This window comes from Hypanus sabinus, chromosome 1, assembly GCF_030144855.1.
Source record: "Hypanus sabinus isolate sHypSab1 chromosome 1, sHypSab1.hap1, whole genome shotgun sequence".
Classification (NCBI taxonomy): domain Eukaryota; kingdom Metazoa; phylum Chordata; class Chondrichthyes; order Myliobatiformes; family Dasyatidae; genus Hypanus; species Hypanus sabinus.
The window spans coordinates 122643449-122665243 of record NC_082706.1 but is presented as its reverse complement, the minus strand read 5'-3'; the positions used below and the strand labels follow the sequence as shown (position 1 = coordinate 122665243).

The window sequence follows — 21795 nt, the reverse complement described above, 5'->3', positions numbered from 1 at the left end:
GATTATGTGGGATTATGTCAACAATTAATTACTTTAAAAGATGGGGCTGCCATCTGTCTTAAGGTAAATATTTATCATGCATATCACTCATCTTCATCCTCCTTTAGAGAATAACATTTCACATCAGAGTTCTAACACCAAGGAGTGAGCCACACTGCAGGTTTTGTTTATTTTGATATCTAACTAATTTCATGGCAAATCTTGCTCGTCTGACATGAATCATATCCTTTCACATGTGGCAGTAAATCAGTGAAACGGAAGCAGGCGGAGGTAGCAGTTGTGTTATGACACAGAGCTATAATGTGTTTTAAGAATAATGGTTCCTATTACAACTGCCAGAGACTAAAATGCCACTCTTCAATCTCTGCCTGCACAGCCAGCCAGGTACAATCTGATGATGCAAACAGTGCTCCACAGGTTGCAATGGGTTGTTTGTTGGTAGAGTGGTGCAAGGTAAACTGTTCTGAAATATCTTTCCTTTCTTTGATCCTGAGTTGGTTGCATTGAAGGACAGTCACATTGAACAAAGAAAGCTTTATTGCCAGTGAGGGCAGTCAAGCAGTTCTGAGGTCACACACAAGGCAGACCAAAATGGGATCCAGGCCATCTACTATTGTACGACTTTGTAAATAAAACATGTGAGAGACGCTTTATGTGCTTAACAAAAGATGCAGCCCTTTACTTCTACTAAGAACAAACCAAAAGTGATCACTTTACACTGATGTCATTATGTCAGACACTGTCTGACAGTGAACACAGGAATTCAATGGTGATGTTTATGGATTATGTAGAACAGCTTCTATTATGAAAAGTATTTGTCATCTGTCACCCGTTATATTACCCTACACAAGTACCCCCACTCCCCTCTGAAAATTCACCAAAACTGACATTGTGAGTCTGTCTGGAGCTCATATGAGCCACCGAGCTTGGGTCTTACAGTATGTGCCTTGGTTGGAGTACAGCAGGTGCCTCTGCCTTGTCCACCATCCACCAGCTTGCCAGATGCAGGGGGGATAGAACCATCCAGATCTTGGCAGGCTGGTTTAAGGCTATCTTCAGAAATACATTCAGGTTTACTCTTTTTATCTTTTCGTCCATTCCAAAACACAGAGCAAGCCATCAGAAGGGGGCTTAAGTGGGTGTTGATGTGCCTCATGATGGACAAAAATGGAAGAGGGAGAACGTAGGTCAACTGGAATCCAAGAGTTCTGGATGCCATGATTGGAGGTAGGAATATGTGTAAAAGAATTGGGTTTACCGTGGAGAGTGGAACGCTGCTGAGACGTTGACTAGGCAGTAGTGGCGTAAGGAATAAAATCACACGACACCCGTAGCAATTGCCTGTTAACCAACTCAGCTGCATAGGATTGCAGGTCACCATTCTGAGCCCCAGCAGGACTCATGGCAGATGACCCACGTCTGTCAGCGAGGCCCCCAGAGCAGCCTTTAAGGAACAGTGAAACCGCTCGCAGAAACCACTGGGCTACTGGTGATACGCCATGGTCCGATGCATTTTTAAGTCGACGATCTGGGCCCTTGTGTGTGGCCCAAGCTCTAACATGAATTAGGGAAGAAGAAGAAATGTCAAATGGAATGCCGAACTGTGCGACCGAGGTGTTGATGAATGTCTAAACCACATCTGTAGCCATTGTCGATAACAGAGAGAAAATCTCTAACCACTAGGTGGTACGGTACACCATGGCAAGATGATGTGTGAAACCACGGGAGGAGGGGAGAGGACTAACTAAGTCCACATTGACATGGTCAAACCATCACTCAAGGACCTCGAAAGGTACCAATGGTGCCTGAACATAATAGGCAACTTTTGCTCGTTGACACACAACAGTCTTGCACGTCCTTCCTAAGGCTGTGCCACACAAACTTTAAAGGAACCAGTTTCTGTGAAGCCTTCCTGCCCGGATGTGAAATGGAGTTAAAAACAGTGTGCCTCCAGTTTGCAGGCACGTGGGGTGAGGGTGACCAGTTGAAACACTGCACAGAAGAGAAACTGCTGCATCCCTGAACTTGACAGCAGCTAACTGCAGGCCTATAATGGCTGACTTGTAGGCCTGGATCTCTGGGTCGGTAGCTTGGCCAGTTGCGATGTCCGCATAGTTGACCCCAATGTATGTGACATTAACGTCGGGCAGTGAGAGGCAATCGACCACAGTATTATTCTTCCCTTTGTGTGCTGTACATCAGTTGTGAACTCCAAAATACAGGCAAGAATAAAGTTGCTGCCATGCAGACCCAAGGTCTGATGCTTTGGCCATCGCATGAATGCTGTGAAATGCCGACCTCCCAGTAGGATACAAAAATGGCTGACAGCCAGACAGGGACTGAGAAGCTTGGGGTCAAACATCCTGCACTTCCTCTCGGGGTGCGGGAGCTGGTGGCAAAGCTACAAAGACAAGTGACAGTCACACACCTTGAACCAACTGTTCACGTACAGCATAGTCTGAGGCATAAGTAGTGATAACTACAGGTGTGTTGGGAAGCCAGTAGGGTCATATTCGAAAGAGTACATTTGGTGTTCAATGTTGAAGTCAGGTCTGCTGATGACTCAAGCATGTGATTAGGTGCACAGCCTTTAAGGGCATTATAAAGGGGAGCATAAGTTCAGCAGCTCACAGAATGAAACGGTGATAGAAATTCACCATACCTAAAAATTCTTGCAGTGCTTTGTTAGTGCGAGGTAGAATAAGGTCCACACTAGCAGCCCCTGTTGACAGCAGGAGTGCTGTACCTTCTGCAGAGATACAGTGGCTGAGAAAGTCAATAGTAAACTACCAAAACTAACATTTAACAGGTTAACAATCAGCCCATGTTGGCTTAAGTGCTTGAACAGTGTGCGGAGACGTAATACGTGTTCAATTCAGGATGCACTAGTGACAAGTATATCATCCAGGCAAACAAAAAAAAAAAATTCCATTAGTCGCTGGAAAATCTGTGCTGCCTTATCAGCCCAAACGGCATGCACAGAAACTTAACTAGACCAAACGAGGTTATAACTGCAGTTTCGGAAACATCCTAAGTGCACACAGGTACCTGATGGTAGCCCCTAACTAAGTTCACTTCAGAAAAGATTATCTTTCCAGCTAAGTGTACCAAAAAGTTTTGAATATGTGGGGCCAGGTTACAATCAGGGGTGGAGGCCTCATCAAGGTGGCAGTAATCGCCTCATGGACGGCAACCGTCATCAGACTTAGGGTCCATGTGAAGGGGCGATGCTGAAGAGCTACTCCACCTGCAAACACAGACAAGCATCTCCAGGTTAGCGAATTCAGCCTTCGCGCTGGCCAGCTTTTCTGAGCTCAGTCGAAAGGCTCATGATCATAGACCGCTGAGCAAGTTGTGGAAATGTGATGCCTGACCCCCATGCTTTGTGACTGTAGGAAAATGTGGACTTGGTGAGGTTTGGGAAACCTCCCAGCAGGCGAGTGAATTCACATGTGGTGGTGCATGGCCGAAACAGAGTCATCATGGCAAACTTACCAGGGATACAGGGTAAAGGTCCAAGGTCCTTTGCATCCACAAACCAGTAGTTCTTTAAATCGACTTTGTCACATAGGAAACCTGTGCTGAGTAAAGGTCCTATGTGTAGCACCGTCCACTGAAGCAGAGTGTCCCACGTGGTGTCCCATAAATCCTGCTATCCTTGGCCGCCTCCAGCGCTGGTCTGTCGCTCTCCGCCTTATAATCAATGGGTGATGCTGGCAGCATGCTCACGTGAATCCCTGGCATTGGGCTGAGATGGGAGAGACTGCACATACAACAACTTTTGCCCAGGTGCTTCACCAGCGTTGCTTTATGGGACAGTGGCAGAGAACACCAGTGTTGGAAAATAAGCTCACATGGAATCCCTGCTGGAGTTTGCCAAAAGGCATGTGGTAGACGTTAGCTGGGTGAAGGTTCTGTAGTCTGATGAAACCAAAATTGAGCTTTTTGGCCATTAGACAAAACACTACGTTTTCTGTAAGCCAAACACCACACATCATCAAAAACACACCATCCGTACCATGAAGCATAGTGGTGGCTGCCTCATGCTGTGGAATAATTCACTGCAGCAGGCCCTGGACAGCCTGTGAAGGTAGAAGGTAAAATGAATGGAGCAAAATACAGGGAAATCCTGGAGGAAAACCTGACACAGTCTGCAAGCGAACTGTGACTCAGCAGAAGAATTGTTTTCAAGCAAGACAATGACTTGAAGCATAAAGCCAATGCTACACAGGAATGGCTTAAAAACAACAAAGTTAATGTCCTGGGGTGGCCAAGTCAGAGTGCAGACCTCAATTCAATTGAGAATATGTGACTTGACTAGAAAAGGGCTGGTTCACTCATGATCCCCATGCAATCTGACAGAGCTTGGGTAGTTTTAGATAGAAGAATGGGAAAAATCGTAGTGTCCAGATGTGCAAAGCTGATAGAATCCTATCCACACAGACTCAAGGCAGTAATTGCTGCCAAAGATGCAACTAGTAAACACTGACTTGAAGGGAGTGAATACTTAAGCAATCAATTACTTTGTGTTTTATATTTGTAATTAATTTTGATCAGCTTTGCAGAGATCTGTTTTCACTTTGACATCAGTCTTTCTGTTGATCAGTGTTGAACGAGACAAATTAAATCCATTGTGAATCAATGCTTTAAAACAATAAAACATGAAAACTTCCAAGGAGGGTGAATACTTTTTACAGGCACTGTTTGTGCCTAACAAAAGCTGTAGCCTTTTACTTCCATTAAGAACAAACCAAAAGCAGTTACCTTACATTGACTTCTTTAAGTCCATCACCATCTCTTAAAGTGAACACAGCAACTCACTGATGGTATTTCTGAATTATGTAGAACAGTTTCTATTGTGAGCAATATTTATCATCTGCCCACCCATTATATTACCCTACACTAGTGGTCACCAAGCTTCTTAAGCCCAAGATCCCCTACCTCAGCCTTAGTGAAAGGCAAGATCGACTCCAAATCGATTAGTTACACGCATGCTCATCGGGGCAGAAAAGACCGGAAGTAAAACCCTGCAAGCCGGAAGTAGAAATAATGTATAAACACCAGAGGTACCCACCCTTTTTTGCATCGCAGACTGGTTTAATATTGACAATATTCTTGAGGACTGGCCGATGGTGGGGGGGGGGGGGAGGGGGGGAGTGTTAAACATGACCAGAATACAGCGATACTCGAAGCAGGTTCCTTATGTCCAGTCAATTCCACAATTTGGTTTTCGCAGCTCTTGGCACTTAGCTTCTGTCCCGCTTGCTCACATTTTTTTTGCTGAAAAAACTCAACGGGTTTGTCTTTAAGTGCAGGGTGCTTGGACTCAGGGTACCGAAGCAGTTTTGAGGGCTTCATTGCCTCATTAGACAGCCTCCCGGCCCAAACTCCAGCCCCTCGCCCGCCCCCCCCACCTGCCACCAGACTCCTTGGCCAGGTGCGGCTGGTTGTGGGTGGGGTGAGAGGACAAGGTGAGGGCCAGAGGTCCCCATGCCGGGGCCATGGCGGTTGCAGTCCAGAGAGAGTGACTGACCGAGCAAGGAGTGCGACAGGACGCGTACCCACCCCCCTTGAAGGATATATTGGCCGACAAAAGTTTGTTTCAATAGATCGCAGCGCGGTAGCTGCTCTGATACTTACGGAATCCTGAGTCCGAATTACATTGTCTGCGGATACTTTAGCACCAGCTTCCCCATGAACATTCGGTGTGGTAAACAGGTTTAGAGGCAGCAACCATCTGTCCATGCTCCAGGCCAGTAGCAAAGGCACTTCCCACCGGCCGTGCGAGGCCAACCAGTGCTCCCGGGCGCTAGGGTATCAGTGGGTTTAGGTGACTGATGACCTCGCGTGCGTTCAAGTTCAACAGTGGCCGTGACAGGCAATGAGGAAAGGTGCAGCTGACTCTATTCTTTCCTCGTGGCCCGGTGGTTGGGTACCACTGAAGTACACTGTGTAGTATGTGGCAGGGGAGCTACACGCCTGCACACTGGGCAAAAAGAACGGAACTAAAACCCCGCAACCCGGAAACAATCTCCCAACAGTATTTGTGTATTATTTTTTTTTTCGGGATCTACTGGGAAAGTCTCAAAGATCGACCAGTCGAATGTGATTGACAGGTTGGCGACCACTACCTTACACTAATCATTCCACACCAGATCTGTACTGCCAGATTCATTAAGGTCACATTTCCGTTCTCTACAGTTCAGCTTTCAAATATCAGTAACATGAATATCAATTACAAGTGCTGACAGTTGGTAAGATTACTTCCTGGTGAAGTACTAAGAGAAAGAAGCCAAGAATGTTCCAGGTTCAATTCTCAGTCTGTGCTGAATTAGCTCTGCTCAGTGTTATTGCACCACAGGGCTTACAAAGGCATGAAATTTTAGCTTCAGGTTAAGGAGATAACGGGTTTGAAAAAACAATAAGAGTTTGGTTCAAAAGCATATAGCTGGAGTTGAGATCAAACAACAAAAATCCCAGAATTGTAAGATTATTGCTCTGATCTAGCAGATGTTTATCAATTGCTATTCCAATCTAGTGGAATTGTATTGACAATGAATTGATTTTATGCCAAATATAAATTAATTACAGAAGTATGAACTGGTTCATGATAAACCCTGAATCAGCTTTGAGTTTGTAGTGCCTCAATTTGCTTTCACTTGCAAAACAGAAGTCTTCTTTCTCAATTGTTAGTCATTTCTAAATTTTTCATACTTAATGATTTACTGGTTAAAGAAGATAGGCTGCTCAAGTGGAATGACGTGCTCAATACCCTTTTTCCCAAATTTTCAGTCAATTAACAAGCAAGACTATGGAAATGTTTCTTGTTATTTTTGAAGTGTAATTTTACCACTGAACTGAAGCAAATATTGTCCAAATATGTAAATTGTCTTTGTAAAATAACACCTATATAGCTACCACACTGAGACCATATTTAATCTTTACTCCTCTGAATTCCCTCTCTGTCACATTTGTTGGCGAAGATGTTGTGAAACAACTTAAATTACCTTCCATAACTCTGGTAATACAATTTTCCCCCTGGGGTTTCATTTGCCAAGCTGAATGGTAGCAATGGTGCACTGAACTCCTGATCTGATCTGAAGTCCACTATTAAAAAGACAACAAAGAGGAATTCTTTGTAACATGTACACCAAAACATACAGTGAAATTCGTCTTTTTTGTGTCAATGACCAACACAGTCCAAGGATTGTGCTGGGGGCAAGCGCCACTACACTTCTAGCAGTAACATAACATGCACACAACTCACTAACCCGAACCTTAACTGTACATATTTTGAATGTGGAAGTAAGCAGGTGCAACTGGAGGAAACCTAGGTAGGATTAACAGTGGAAAGGGTAAACAGTTTCAAGTTTCTGGATGTCAACATCTCTGATGATCTATCCTCGACGCAAGAAATTGATGCAATTACAAAGAAGGCACAAGAGCGGCTATATTTCATTAGGAGCTTGAGGAGACTTGGTAAGTCACCAAAGAGTTTACCTCATCAATGATCAAGTTGTAAGAAGATTAAGTACTGTGATTGTCAAAATTGTTGCATTCCTGAAATTAATTCATAGCCCTTACTTTGTCATTTGTTTTCACAGTTACAGATCTCAGTGCAGAAGCCCAAGCACGATTCATCAGTGGACTTTGATGTACTTTAGACTCACTGAGATGGTCGATGGCTTTAACCTGGTGATTCACACATCAAATATGAACAGTGACACTTGCAATAAATGTGCATTATGGAACATAATCATCCACAAGCTCTACTCAGATAGACAAGATGTGAAGCACATTCTATTATAGAAAATATAACTAGAAGTTCTGCACTGACTTCCCATTATAATAAAGTCCAACTCAATTACTAGAACATTGACACAAGTAACTATTGCCATTCACCATTAAGGATGATATGCTTCGCTCTTAAATGAGCCAATTCAAGCCACAATGATTTTGGATACCAACACATCAAAAAACAGGATTAGAAATATCTACAATACTGTGCAAAATTCTTAAACACGTGAACAAATCTGTAATGCAAAGATACTTTCAAAAATAATGAGAAGTTTCTAAATATCAAAAAATTCCTATAAAGACCAGTGAACAGTAAAAAGCTAAATGAAATCAATATTTGGTATGACCACCCTTTGCCTCGAAATCTGCATCAATTCTCTTAGATACACATTTGCGCACTTCTATAAGAAAATCGGCTGGTAGGTTTTTCAAGCATCTTGGAGAACTTGCCATAGTTCTTCTGCAGACTTTGGCTGTCTTGTTAGCTTCTGTTTCTCCAGGTAATCCAAGACGGTTTCGATGATATTGAGATCAGGGCTCTGTGGAGCCCAAACCACCTGAAACTATAATGTATGGATCTATTTCTTTTAGAGCAGCAACTCCCCTTACCTCTACGTATGGACTGCTGTCTATGCATGCATATTGATCTGCTGTCTACACATGCACATTATTCTCTCCCTCTCTCTCTCTCTTGCACTCGCTGCAGCAGTTAAAGCCATCCTCCATGTGTGTACTTTATTTAATTGATATGTAGTTGCAAAGGTACAACAGAAACATAATAATAAATCTAGGGAGCTTAAGACATTTGCACAGTACTGTATGTTGCTGACTCAGAAGATGTATGATGGTGAAAGGAGACACCGAAGACAGACCACTTCTTTATGTCTTCTTTCATCATCAACAAAGACTGGGTGAAGTGGTTTTTGACAGGATCCCCAGAGTCTCTAAAATTTCAAGCTCAAATACCAAGAGTTTCTCAACTGTTAAGGCAGAGATCACGAAGAGACATGGATCATAATTGTGAAAGGAATGACAAAAGTCAGGGAAAGCATATGTTCATCATAAATTATAGTCATTAAGAGTTTGTATATAAAGATGTTGTTTGAAAAATTGTTCTCTCTGTTAACTTTTCCTTTCCTATAAAGCTAAAACAAAAACATATGGCAATTCTTTTACATCTGTCCATCAGTGTGCCCTGGAAAGTATTGCACTTTTTCAAGATGAATGCCAAGATATTACACATTCTGAGGTGTGTTTCGAAGTGCCAGCATTATCAAAAACATTTCTATGCTGCAAATTTGTTTAACAGAGTAACCTTACAAAGTGGTGGTGGGGATTGAGCCTCGGCTGAAGTGGATGAGCTGAGGACTATGGACCAACATGCCAATTATCCAAAACTCACTCATTTGTGAGCATACTGGGGAAAATCCTACGAGATTCTCCAATTTCCACAAAACTTACGGTGTTGAGTATTGGGTTTGTTGCAAACCTGCGTTCCAATAATAGCAGTCATTCAATTAAGTAGTCTTGCTTACACACTACCAAGAAGGATGGGCACATTGGGCATGGGCTGTAGTCATCTGAATGTATTGCTCATGTTATCTCCACCTGATTGATCTTATGTATTAATCCATTGATCTTATTCCATTCCCCACTATCATTCTCTCATACTCAAGAAAAAGTGTAATACAAATACCATTTGTTGGTAACTTTGATGGAAACACATCAGTTATTATAAAATTAAGATAACTTAAGAGAAGATTTGTAACCTAAGGCACAGACCCCATTTTACAATGGATAAGGCATAGCTCACAGTAAGCTTCTTCAATTTCAGAAGTGATTCGTCAGCTTGTTCTCGTGAGTGAAAGTAAAGTCAAATGACCGTATTTTTCCAGCTTTATATCCTGTTTTAACTGGAGGCATTCAGCTGCTAGAAATCTAGAGTAATACTCATAAAATGCTGGAGAAACTCAGAAGGTTAGGCAGCATCTATGGAGGGAAATGAACAGTTTACAATTCAGGCCAAGATGTTTTATTAGTGAATTTGTGGAATTTCTTGCCACAAGCAGCTGTGGAGGCCAAATCTTCATGTACATTTAAGACAGAGGTTGATAGATTATTTGTTGATCAGGGCAAAATGGGAGGCAGGGGTGGGGGGTGGTAGGCAGAAAATTGGGGCTGAGAGGAAAATGGATCCACCATGATGACACAGCTGAGCAGAGTCGATGGGCCAAATGGCCTAATTCTGCTCCTATACTTTATGGTCTTATTAGAACGGGAAAGGGCAGAAGACAGAACAAAATGGTAGGGGATGGGGAGGAGCACACATTGGCAATAGATATTGAATCCAGGTGAGGGGAAGATAGTTGGTGGGGGTAGGAAGTGGGAATGCTGTGAGAAGCTGGAAGGTGAAGGTTGGAAGGCAATAGAATCTGTTAGGAGAGTACAGTGGACCATGGAATAAAGTAAAGAGTTGTGGATGATAGGCAGGTCACGAAGGTGGGGGAGGGGGAAGGGGCAGGGTAATGGGACTAGAGAGAAAACGGAAAACAAAATATGAATCTGAGATGTCCTGTTTTTTCTATCTCCATCTGTTATACAGCCAGTATGTCTTGATGGCAAACCATTTTAATTGCACTCCTGATTTTCACACTGCCAAGTATTTCCACAGCCTCCTCTATTTCCAAGTTGAGGCTGGACGCAGATCTGAGGAACATTCTTCAACATTGGTTTCTCCAATTCACAGTAACCACTCCCCACTGTACCTCCCCCATCTTGTGTTTTCCTTATACTGCTAGCCCACTACTCCTGTATTTACCCAACCCATCTCCAAAACTTGCCTGTCACCCACACCTCCCTCCCTTTGGTTCCCCACTTCTTACTCTATATTCCATGATCTACTGTCCTCTCCTAACAGATTCCATCTTCTCAGCTCTTTGCCTCATCCACCTATAACTTCTCAGATTCCAACTTCCTTCCTGCACCTACCTAACTTCCTCCTCTCACCTGGGACTCACTCGCCACTTGGGCTCCTCCCTCTCCCTTCCCCTCTCCCGCCCTTTTTTTCTGGCTTCAGCTACTTTTTCTTTCAACTCTTGTTGAAGGGTCTCTGTTCCAAAACATCAACTGTTTATTTCCTTCCATAGATCCTGGTGTGATATATTAAATTTTGTAAACATTGAATGAATGTCTGAATAATTCAAAATGGCAATTCAACTCTTTGAAAGCTAGCAGCATGTCTATTATCTGTACAAGGTAACTACCAGAGGTCATCTAAATGATTCTTTTTTAGTCACAGGCACTGCTAACATGATGATGTCTGTTCATGACTAAATACCTGTTGGTCACTTTGAGACCAAGTTTGATGGATTCTTTCTTAGTTTCTGTCAAGTTCGCTAATGAATTCTGTTTTGCATTTGGGCTTATCCCTTATATGAAATATAAATGTTCTTTGGTAACTAAAGCAAAGTTAAGTCAAAATGTTGATGGACTGACGGATAAGGAGTGACTATTAAAGTGTCAAATTGATTTATAAGGGTATGCTAAACATTGTGTCAATGAACACATGTATTGTTTGAATGAAAGAAACCAGGTTGAGTTAATGGCATGACAACAAATGACCTAAGAGTCCGTCTATGTTTGTGCCTAAAACCCAAGGGTGGTTTCACGAGTGAGTTGGAATTCGGAGTTCAGACAACAACAGTGCCCATCAAGCGATGACTATGAATTGCAAACCCTTTTATGATAAACAATTAAGCTTAAGTTACTTTGTTGTGCTTGTATGCCTATTACCACATCTCCTGGACACTCGAATAGTATGGGTCAGATCAACCCAGCCCGTTAAAGCTGCCTGACCTGCTGAGTTCGCCGAGCAGCTTCTTGTGTGTCGTTCCTGTTTTTCATTGTCTGTTGACAGACAAAATTTCAGGAAGAAAGGAGCAAGTACTGATACAAAGGAGAGATCTAAAAGAGATAGTTTGCCCTTGTCCACTGCACTACCACTATTGCCCTTTTAAAACTCTAAATCAACATTCCTCATCATGGAAACCAAGATATTTTATTTTGACTTTAACTAGCTGAGTTGTGGTCAGTTGCCCATACAGTCACAGAATCTAACCGAGTTCAGGGAATCCATTCATCCCTTAATGCTAGAATTGGCCCTTTGAAAGAATGGTCCAATTAAACTTCTACCAGTCCTTCTTGTGTTAATGTCTCTTCTTATCCTATTTCCTTTTGAGTGTTGTTATTAGTTAAGGTATGTTGTTCTCCACCTGGTTCTTTACCAACTGCCTCAGTCTGTGAACCCTCTTATCATTTGGACCTGTTATTTTGTTTCCTCTGTCAAGGCACTTCCTAATATAAAGGCATTGGAATAACCTGCCTCTTAACCTTCAATCTATTTCTGTAATCTTCCTTTTAAAACTGGGATTAAGTACAAAGATTGAACAGAGAAAAACTGAAGTGTTAAAAAGTGATTAACGTGTAAACAGAGGGATTGCTTTCAGATTCAAAACCATAATCCACATGAATCCCAATACACATGAGAATCACCACCCGTTTTGGTTTGCAGTTAAGATTGGGAGAACACTTTGGACAAGCAAAGGGGCTGCCTCAAATAGATCCTCATGAATGAATAACACAAATACACACGGTGTATCTGATGCATAAGATTCATGGTGAAACATAAACTAGATAAACCATTTTAACTCTATTATCAATCATTGCTGGCAAGGATAATAAACATAACCAGATGTTATTAAGCTGCTCTAACTTGTACACGGGTGGGTAGAGAAAGGCATGATGAGGAAGGAAGAAAGTAATAGAGGTTCTGTCGCATGCCCATCAGCTCTACCCTGAAAGTACTTCAACAGTATTTGGTAATGATCTTTCAACAATTGCTAGATTCTGGAATGGTTCTGGAAGACTGGAAAATTGCAAACATCACTCCACTCTTCAAAAAGGGAACAAGGCTAAAGAAAGGAAAATATAGGCCAGTTGGTCTCACATCAGTAGTTGGGAAAATGTTGGAGTTGGTTATTAAGGGTACTTGGAGGCACATAATAAAACAGGCCATAGTCAGCATGGTTTCCTCAATGGAAAATCTTGCCTGACAAATCTGTTGGAATTCTTTGAAGAAATAACAAACAGGATAGACAAAGGAGAATTGATTGAAGTTGTGCACTTGGATTTTCAGAAGGCCTTTGATAAGATGCCACCCATGAGGCTCTTTAACAAATTACGAGCCCATGGTATTGCAGGAAAAATTCTAGCATGGATAAAGTAGTGGCTGATTGGCAGGATGCAAAGAGTGGGAATAAGGGGAGCCTTTTATGATTGGCTGCTGGTGACGAGTGGTGTTCCACAGGTGTCTGTGTTGGACTGATTCTTTACACATTATATGTTAATGATTTGCCTGATAGAATTGACTGCTTTGTTGCAAAGTTTGCAGATGATATGAAGATAGGTGGAGGGGCAGGTAGTTTTGAGGAAGTAGAAAGGCTATAGAAGGACAGACAGATTAAGAGAATGGACAAAGAACTGGCAGATGTCATACCATGTTGGGAAGTGTATGGTCATGCATTTTGTTAGAAGAAATGAAAGGGTTGTCTATTTTCTAAATGGAGAGAAAATACAAAAATTGAGGTGGGAAGGGACTTGGGAGAACTTGTACAAGAATCCCTAAAGGTTGATTTGCTGGTTTAGTCTATGCAGAGGAAGGCAAATGTGATGTTATCATTCATTTTTAGAGGACTAGAATGTAAAAGCAAGGAATGTAATGTTGAAACTTTATAAAGTACTGGTGAGGCCTCACTTGGAGTATTGTGAGCAGTTTTGGGCCCCTTATTTTAGAAAGGATGTGCTGAAACTGGAAAGGGTTCAAAAAAGGTTCACAAAAATTATTCCAGGATTGAATAACTTGTCAAATGAAGAGCATATGATAGCTTTGGGCCTGTACCTACTAGAATTCAGATGAATGAGGGGTAACCTGATTGAAACCTATCAAATAGTGAAAGGCCATGATAGAGTGGATGTGGAGAGGACGTTTCCTATGGTGGGACAGTCTAAGACCAGAGGACACAGCCTCAGAATAGACAGGCATTGTTTTAGAACAGAGGCGAGGATGAATTTCTTCAGTCAGAGTGGTGAATTCTTTACCACAGGCAATTGTGGAGGCCAAGTCTTTATGTATAGTTAAGGCAGAGGTTGATAGAGTCTTGTCTGGTCAGGGCCTGAAGGGATACAGGGAGAAGGCAGGAGATTTGGGCTAAGTGGAAAATTAGATCAGCCTTAATGAAATGGCGCAGCAGACTCAATGGGCTGAATAGCCTAAATCTGCCCGTATACCTTATGGTCTTACAGACAGAACTAGGCTATTTCTGATTTCATTGGCAAGTCGATGAGAAATTATCAGTCCAACCTGTCTAATTATATGCTGTTGATTTTTTTCACCTCATATTTTTACTTTGCTTGTTTAAAATTTGAGAACAATGGGCTTTTTTTGTATAGAGTTTAAGTTTTTAATAGAGAAATCCTGATACAAATGATAGATGTTGATTGAATGAAAACAGAGGGCTTTCTTTTATATGATGGAATGGGCATCTAAGCCATAATCCGGGCATCCAAGACATTTTCAGCACAGACACTGTTGTGTCGAACATCATTTAATGAACATGCAATCGATTTATGAAAATAAGCTATCTTACATATTTATATTTATTGTGCTTTTTATTATAGTTGTGTTTTTATATTGTGTTTTCTGTGCTGCATTGGACCTACAGTAACAACTACTCATATTTCATTCTTTTTTATACTTGTGTACTGGGAATGACGTTAAACAATTTTGAATCTTGAAATGGGCTCTTTGCCCACCATGTCCCTACCAACTTTTTGGCTGACCTGCACTAATCCCAATTGCCGACATTAGGAACATTTCCTTTTCTAGCTGATCTATTTGTGTGTCTGCCTATTATGTCTTAAACATAATAATTGTATGTTATTCCACCACCTCCTTTCACAGTGTGTTCCAGTACCAATGAGTCCTAACTGGTTCCATGAACAACTGTTTCTCAGTTGATAGAAAACAAACAAGAGATGAAAAATTATTCTCAAAGTAAGCTAAATGCAATTTCGTCTGAAACTCAATAATAAGTAAAAAAAATACACCTATTTTAGTGACACTCACATCTTGTGTACCTCAATTGTATATGCTCAAGTATAAACTAGGCGTGGACGTGTAAGAATCAGAATACAATTTATTAATGGCTGAGTTTAACTGCCATGCCATCTGAAATGGATCATTGTTAAAAATACTACCTTTCTGACATAAAATAATAACTGGAATAAATGTAAGACTTGCCAACAACAGCCACACCTCCAGAATGAGTAAAATATAACAGATTATCCAATGATTATTATGTTGTTGCTTCTGGAACCTTGCTGTGTGCAAATTGGCTGCTTATGTTACAATAGCGACTCTGGAAGTGCTTAAGACACCCTGAAGGTGTGAAATATAAACTATATTGCCACCTAGGTGCAGCTTGGCAAATAGTGAAGAACTTTTCCAAACAAAATTGCTTATACTTCTCTCTGAATCTATGAATCCCAATGACTGATTGATGGTGGTAGCATTTGTTGGATTTAACAGAAGAAGAAATGAAACCATAGAACACAGAATGCAGCACGGAAGCAGGTCCTATGGCCCACGATGTCATGCGAAGGGATTAAGTTAATGATATTTACTTAATTAAATGCCCCCTGCCTATACATTTCCCGTATCTTCCACAATCTCTGCATATTCACGCGTATTTCCAACAACCTCTTAAATTATTTGATGATAGCTATCTGCACCACTGCCTCTGATCACATATTCCAGTTATTCACTGCTCTGTGTAAAACACTTACCCACACATTTCATTTGAACTTTTGTCCTCTCATCTTAAACGTATGCTTTCGAGAAACTTTGATCCTGGGCAAATAATACCAGCTATCTAATCCATTTATGCCTCCCATAATGTTATACACTTCTATCAGATCTCCTCTCTGCCTCCAGAGCAAACAAACCTAGTGTGGCCAACTTCTTCTCTTGGTGCATGCTTTCGAATCTAGGCAGTGCTCTTGTAAAGGAGAAGCTGATTTAAAAAAATATTTTGGGATACCACACAGTTATAGACTATACTGGATTAACAAGCCTACACCTACCAATTACTCTCATGTGGCTAATTAACCTACTGACCTGAATTCTTTGGAAAGTGGGGGAAACCCACAGAGTCACAGAGAGAACCTAGGTTGCTGGCTAACCGTTAACCCTACCACCCATGATTTTGTCCCTTGCAGCTACATCACCATTCTTCAGCATTATTATTGATATTTTACATCATTTGGCAGTGTGTTCTTGCATACGCTAATTTACTCTTCAAAGGTAAAGTTTATCAGCCTAGCAAATAGCATGTACCAATAACTGCCTCCTATTCCACTGCATTGAAACAACACCAAATGTTTAATTATCCAGAACTGACATGGTTTTTAAGTACACATTTGAAATACAAACAAATATAGTGATAGCACCTGAAAGTTTGAATAGATTTTGAACTATAAAGCATCCAATTATATCTTTGCAAGTCCCTGAATCTAAATTAATTTTGGTACTGATGATGGTGATTTGATGTGAAAAAGGAATGAATATTCTCACTTTCTTTGCGAATATCAATTAAATCAGATGCAAAACCTCCTGAGTGTGCTGTTACTGTAAGATAACAGGATTTGAAACAGAATCCTGCAGTTATATTACTATTTTTCAAGAAGGTTGATCTCCCATGTTTTTACATCTGTTGTCCTGTTGGTATTACCAGGACTGTTCAATTATACAATAAGTTTAATTTATTTCATAGAGGTGTTATAGATGTAAGATAAATTGGGATTTTATATTTAAACAAAATATGCTCTATGGAAGTATGAGGATGTAATATACAAATATGAAATATATACTTACATGTAAAATATTGTGTAAATAGATTTGTTTTTTCCCTTGAGCAGAGGAGACTCAGTGAGAACTTAATGGAGATAAACAAAATTATGAGAAGCATAGATAGGAATAATAGTCAAAAAGTCTTCCCCAAAGTAGTGGTGTCCAAGTCCAGATATTTATGTTGAGGAGTAAAGGTTAAGAGGGTATTAAACAAATACTACTTCTACCCAAAGGATGGCTGAAATGCACTGTCTGAATAGGTGGTGGAGGTAAGTACTCTCATAACATTTGTGAGTATTTATAATGTACAAACACTTGAATCATCAAGGCAGAGTAGGAGATGGTAAATTGTATTGTTACAGATAGGCACTTGAAGGTTGACATAGACATGGTGAGCTGAAGGGTCTGTTCCAGTTTCTGAGTGATAGTACTCTATGATTAGATGTTTAGACTAGACAATAGTAATGGAAGTAGAATCACTCCAATTCATTCTTCACATTCATGAGCAGGCATTCTGCTGTTAAACGTTCCATGGTCTTTCCTAGCTTAGATTACTAAAATAGGCTTAAAAGTAGTCCAATAACATTTATCAACTCAACATTTCCCATATTATTTTTCATATTATCTTTCAAGTTTATGCCTGCTCTCAGAACAATCCCATCAATTCCATTCTTCCACTTATTTTCCAGTAATATATTCTCTCTCATATGTGCATGGACACCTTATTTCTCTGACACACACCTAGGATGGTTGAAATAGACAACCGCTACCAAACAGCAGGTCTTTAGAATGGGGCAGGAAACCCATGGTCCAATGCAGTTGAAAGGAGAACACAAACTTGACAGACAGCAACAGAGGGCTGAATCAAAGTCAGGTCACTGAGGCAGCAACGTTACCTATTGTAACACACACAAAATGCTGGAGGAACTCAGCAGGCCAGGAAACATCTATGGAAAAGGGTACAGCTGACTTTTCAGGCCAAGACATTCCTGGAGATGAGGGGTCAGTGTTAGAAGGTGGGGGGAGGGGTGGAAGAAACACAAGGTGATAGGTGAAATGGGGATGGGGGAAGGGTGAAGTAAAGAACTTGGAAGTTGTTTGGATACAGGGTTGGAGACGGGGGGATCTAATAGGAAAGGAGAGAAGGTCAGAAGGCCATGGAAGAAAGAAAAAGGGTGGAGCACCAGAGAAAAGTGATGGGTAGGCAAGGAGATAAGATGAGAGAGGGAAAAGGGGATAGAAAATGGTGAAGAGGGATGGGGTGCAGGCATTACCAGAAGTTTGAGAAATCAATATTCATGCCATCAGGCTGGAGGCTACCCAAACGGAATATAAGATGTTGTTCTTCCAACCTAAGTGTGACTTCATCATGACAGTGGAGGAGGCAATGGACTGACATATAAGAATGGGATTGGGAAGTGGAATTAAAATGGGAAATAAAAGTGGAATTAAGGTGGAATTAGACCCATTTTGTTTCCACTTCCCGTTCCCATTTTGATATGTCCATTCATGGCTGCTGAGATTGGGTCTGCCATAGACCTATTGTGGCAATAGGCAAATTGCAGTGGGTCCAGGTTCTTGCTGAGGCAAGAGTTCAACCTTGTCATGGCCAATCACCGTAGATGTGAGTGCTACTAGGTGACAGTCATTAAGGCTGCCCACGCTACTCTTCTTAGACATGGTATAAATGTTGCCTTTTTGAAGTAGGTGGGAACTTCCAACTGTAGCAGCGAGAAGCTGGAAATGTCCTTGAATACTCACACCGTTGGCACAAAACTGGTTGGCACAAGTTTTCAGAGCCTTACCAGGTCCTCCTTCGGGGCCTGTCGCTTTGTAAGGGTTCACCCTCTTTAAAGACAGCTTAACACCGGCCTCTGAGACAGAGATCACAGTGTCACCGGATGCAGCAGGGATCTTCACAGCTGTAGTTGTGTTCTCCCTATCACAATTGTACAAAATGTTGGTTCGATCACACTTGGAGTATTGTGTGAATTTCTGGTCAGCGTGGTAAAAGGAGGTAATACATGCAAAGATATTGCTGGCATCGGTGAGCTTGTGCTCTAAGGAAAGACTGGATACATTGAGACTGTTTTCCCTGGAGCAGAGTAGCTAAGGGTGAACTTATAGGGATTTATAAAATTATGAGGGGTCTATCTAGATTCAATGCTCACTGATTTTTTTTTCCAGGATAGAGGAGTCTAAAACTCAAGGCAAAGATTTAAAGTGAGAGAGGTTATATTTAGAGGAATCTGTAGAGCATGTTTTTCTCACAGGTGGTGGGTAACTGAGATGCCCTGCTAGAGGAAGTGGTAGAGGCAGGTGCAACTACAATGACATTTGGACTGGAACGTGGATGGGAATGGTTCTGAGGGATAAATGGGACTAGCTTAGGAAAAACTTTTATAAAGCCAACACGAAGTTTTGTGGGGAAGAACCAGAATCCACGATGAAAGTATAGACTGAGCAACACTATGATCGCAAAGAAGGCCATGCAGTGCTTTTTGTATGCCTGTATGTATATTTTTTGTGAATAAAGTTTACTTCTGAAATTAAAAAAAGCTAAAGACCTTTTACTTCCAGAGTTCTAATCTCATTCATAATCACAACTCTCTGTGCAGAGTTGGAAAGAGACCAAACTCATCTCTAAAGTCTGCAGGCAACTGTAATTTTGACAGTGAATGGAATTTACTTACTCATTGGGTTAACACCAAGGAATTCATCCAAAGACAAAGAAGGGATCAACACAGATTGTTCAATGTATAAAATATCTTATTTTAAATGGTACAAAGAGTGTTTTATAAACACTAAGTTTTCCTGAAAACTCTGCTCTACTGTATTTCATTTAAAGTAGAACAATTGCCCCAATTACAATGTGCTTTCTGTTGTTGGGTAACCAGGTGCTTCCAGAAATTGGAAAAAAAATGCATCTATAATGTAATGTATGGATCTATTTCTTCAGAGCAATGGCATGCTCCATTAGCATTACATATTGATATGTTGTCTGCGCATGCGCTGTTGTCTACACATATGAATTGTTCTTTCTCTCTCGCTGCAATGCGAACAGACCAGTTAAAGCCATCTCCTGCATGCGTGCTTCCACTTAATTGATTTGTAGTTGTGCACAGAAACAACAAATTGGTGACAAGTACATACCTAAATGTCAGAAAATATCATGGACTGCAATGACAATTACAACATGCTTATGGGATGAAACAGCAAGAGTTAAACACCACAGAGAAGGCCGTCTAAGACACTAACAAAGGCATGGGTACAGTGCATAGCAACAGTGAAAGAAGCGATGAACTTAAAGTGAAAATAATGTGGTAATGGCTTAAATTGGGAAAGTTGATAAATTTGATAGCGCTAATGATGGCTGGGTGTCGTATATTGAGAGGGTTCAATTGTATTTTAGGCTACGTCCACACTACATCGGATAAATCTGTAACTGAAGCTTTTACTCTTCGTTTTTACCCTCTGTCCACACTGAAATGGTGTTTTCGTCTCCCAAAACCAGTTTTTCAGAAACGCTTTCCAGAGTGTGTATTTTTGAAAACGCCGCTCGGGCAGATCAGTGTGGACGGGGTAACCGGAGAAATCTGAAAACACTACCAGACGGCAGCGCGCCATTTCATTGTTTTCTTGAACGCAGCCTAACAATTTCAGAACAGACGGCAATGAGACTGAAGCCAAAAGAGTTAGAAATGTACTCACCAAATACTTTGACCCATAACTTACTGAATAAATAAGTATACTCACTTTGCCCTGTTTTCTGTCCTTGCTCGTATGAAGGTGGTTTACCTATTTATGCAAGTACTTCTCTGACAATAAATGTGTAACAGCCTAATGTAATATTGTATGGAAATACAAGATAACACTGATGCAGACATGTTTTATACAAGGTGCTTTATTAATGCAACAGAGTTAGTCAGTTTTTCAATGTTCGTCGTCAGCCGGGTCATACTGCCCGTGAGCTCCCTGCCGGTTGCCTCCATATGTTCCAGTATTTTTTTTTATTTTAAGTCGTCCTGCGCGAGAGCCAACAGCTGTCCATCTTTAAGGTTTTCTAGTCTGTAACTGAACAAACATGCACCGTCTTTCATGGCGAGATTTGACACCAAACATATCACTTGTTTTCGGTAGATGTGTCTTGCGCATGAGCAGTAGGAGGAGATCTGCTAAAATCTCCGTTTCAATGTGGACAGAGATACTTCTAAAAATGCATAGTGTGGACGCCTATCGTTTTTATGTGAAACCGGCGTTTTCAAAATTATCCGGTCTACTGTGGATGTAGCCTTAATTTGAAGAAGATGTAAGAACAAGAGAAAGCCTCGACACTTAACGTAATGGGCCCAAGAAGGTACAGTCTCTCTAGGCAACTTAGCAAAAATCAGCAAGCAAGATTTTTGATGAAATTGTAACAATTTTACAAAATCACTTGAGCCCTAAACTACTGGTAATAGTTGAGAGATTTACATTTCATGAAAGGAACCAGTCAAAAGATGAAAGCATTTCTGAATACATTGCAGAACTATACAAACTTTCCCAGAACTCTGATTTACGAAATTGACTTTCTCATGCCATAATGGACAGGCTTGGATATAGCATGCATAGTTAAAACACTCAAAAGAGGCTACAGTGTGAAAGAGACCTATCCTTAGAATGGGCATTGAATATTGCAATATCATTAGAGATCGCAGCAAAGGATAAGGCAGAACTACAGAAAAGCTTAAAATGTGAAATGCACAGTATGTCCTTGAATGGTGCAAAAAGGCGAAGATGCTATCGATGTGGCAAATCCCATGATGCAAATGACTGTTGGTTCAAAGAAAAAGTCTTCAGAATGTATCCCAATGTCACACAAGAGAGAATGTACAAATCAGACAAAAAGCACAACCGAGTGAAACATCTCAAACACAGAACTAAGCAACCACATAAAGTTACCGAACGTAAAATAGAAAAAGACAACATAGAGTTTGACAAAGGTGAACAGTCATGTCTAGAAGCACACAGTATATCTGAAGCAGATCACAAAA

The 21795-nt window shown here is 41.1% G+C and overlaps 1 protein-coding gene across 4 annotated transcripts in view; it reads right to left on the bottom strand.

Moving 5' to 3' along the window:
* tsnare1 (T-SNARE Domain Containing 1) overlaps nt 1-21795 on the bottom strand; it is a 1003225-nt gene that overhangs the window by 304405 nt on the left and 677025 nt on the right. The window contains exon 10 of one of the 4 annotated variants that reach the window (XM_059975450.1): nt 20716-20836. The exons of the other annotated variants lie outside the window; for them this stretch is intronic. Coding sequence (XP_059831433.1) covers nt 20816-20836 — 21 coding nt within the window. The 3' untranslated portion in view covers nt 20716-20815. Of the gene's footprint in view, nt 1-20715; nt 20837-21795 lie in introns of those variants that run through there. 4 annotated transcript variants of the gene reach the window in all.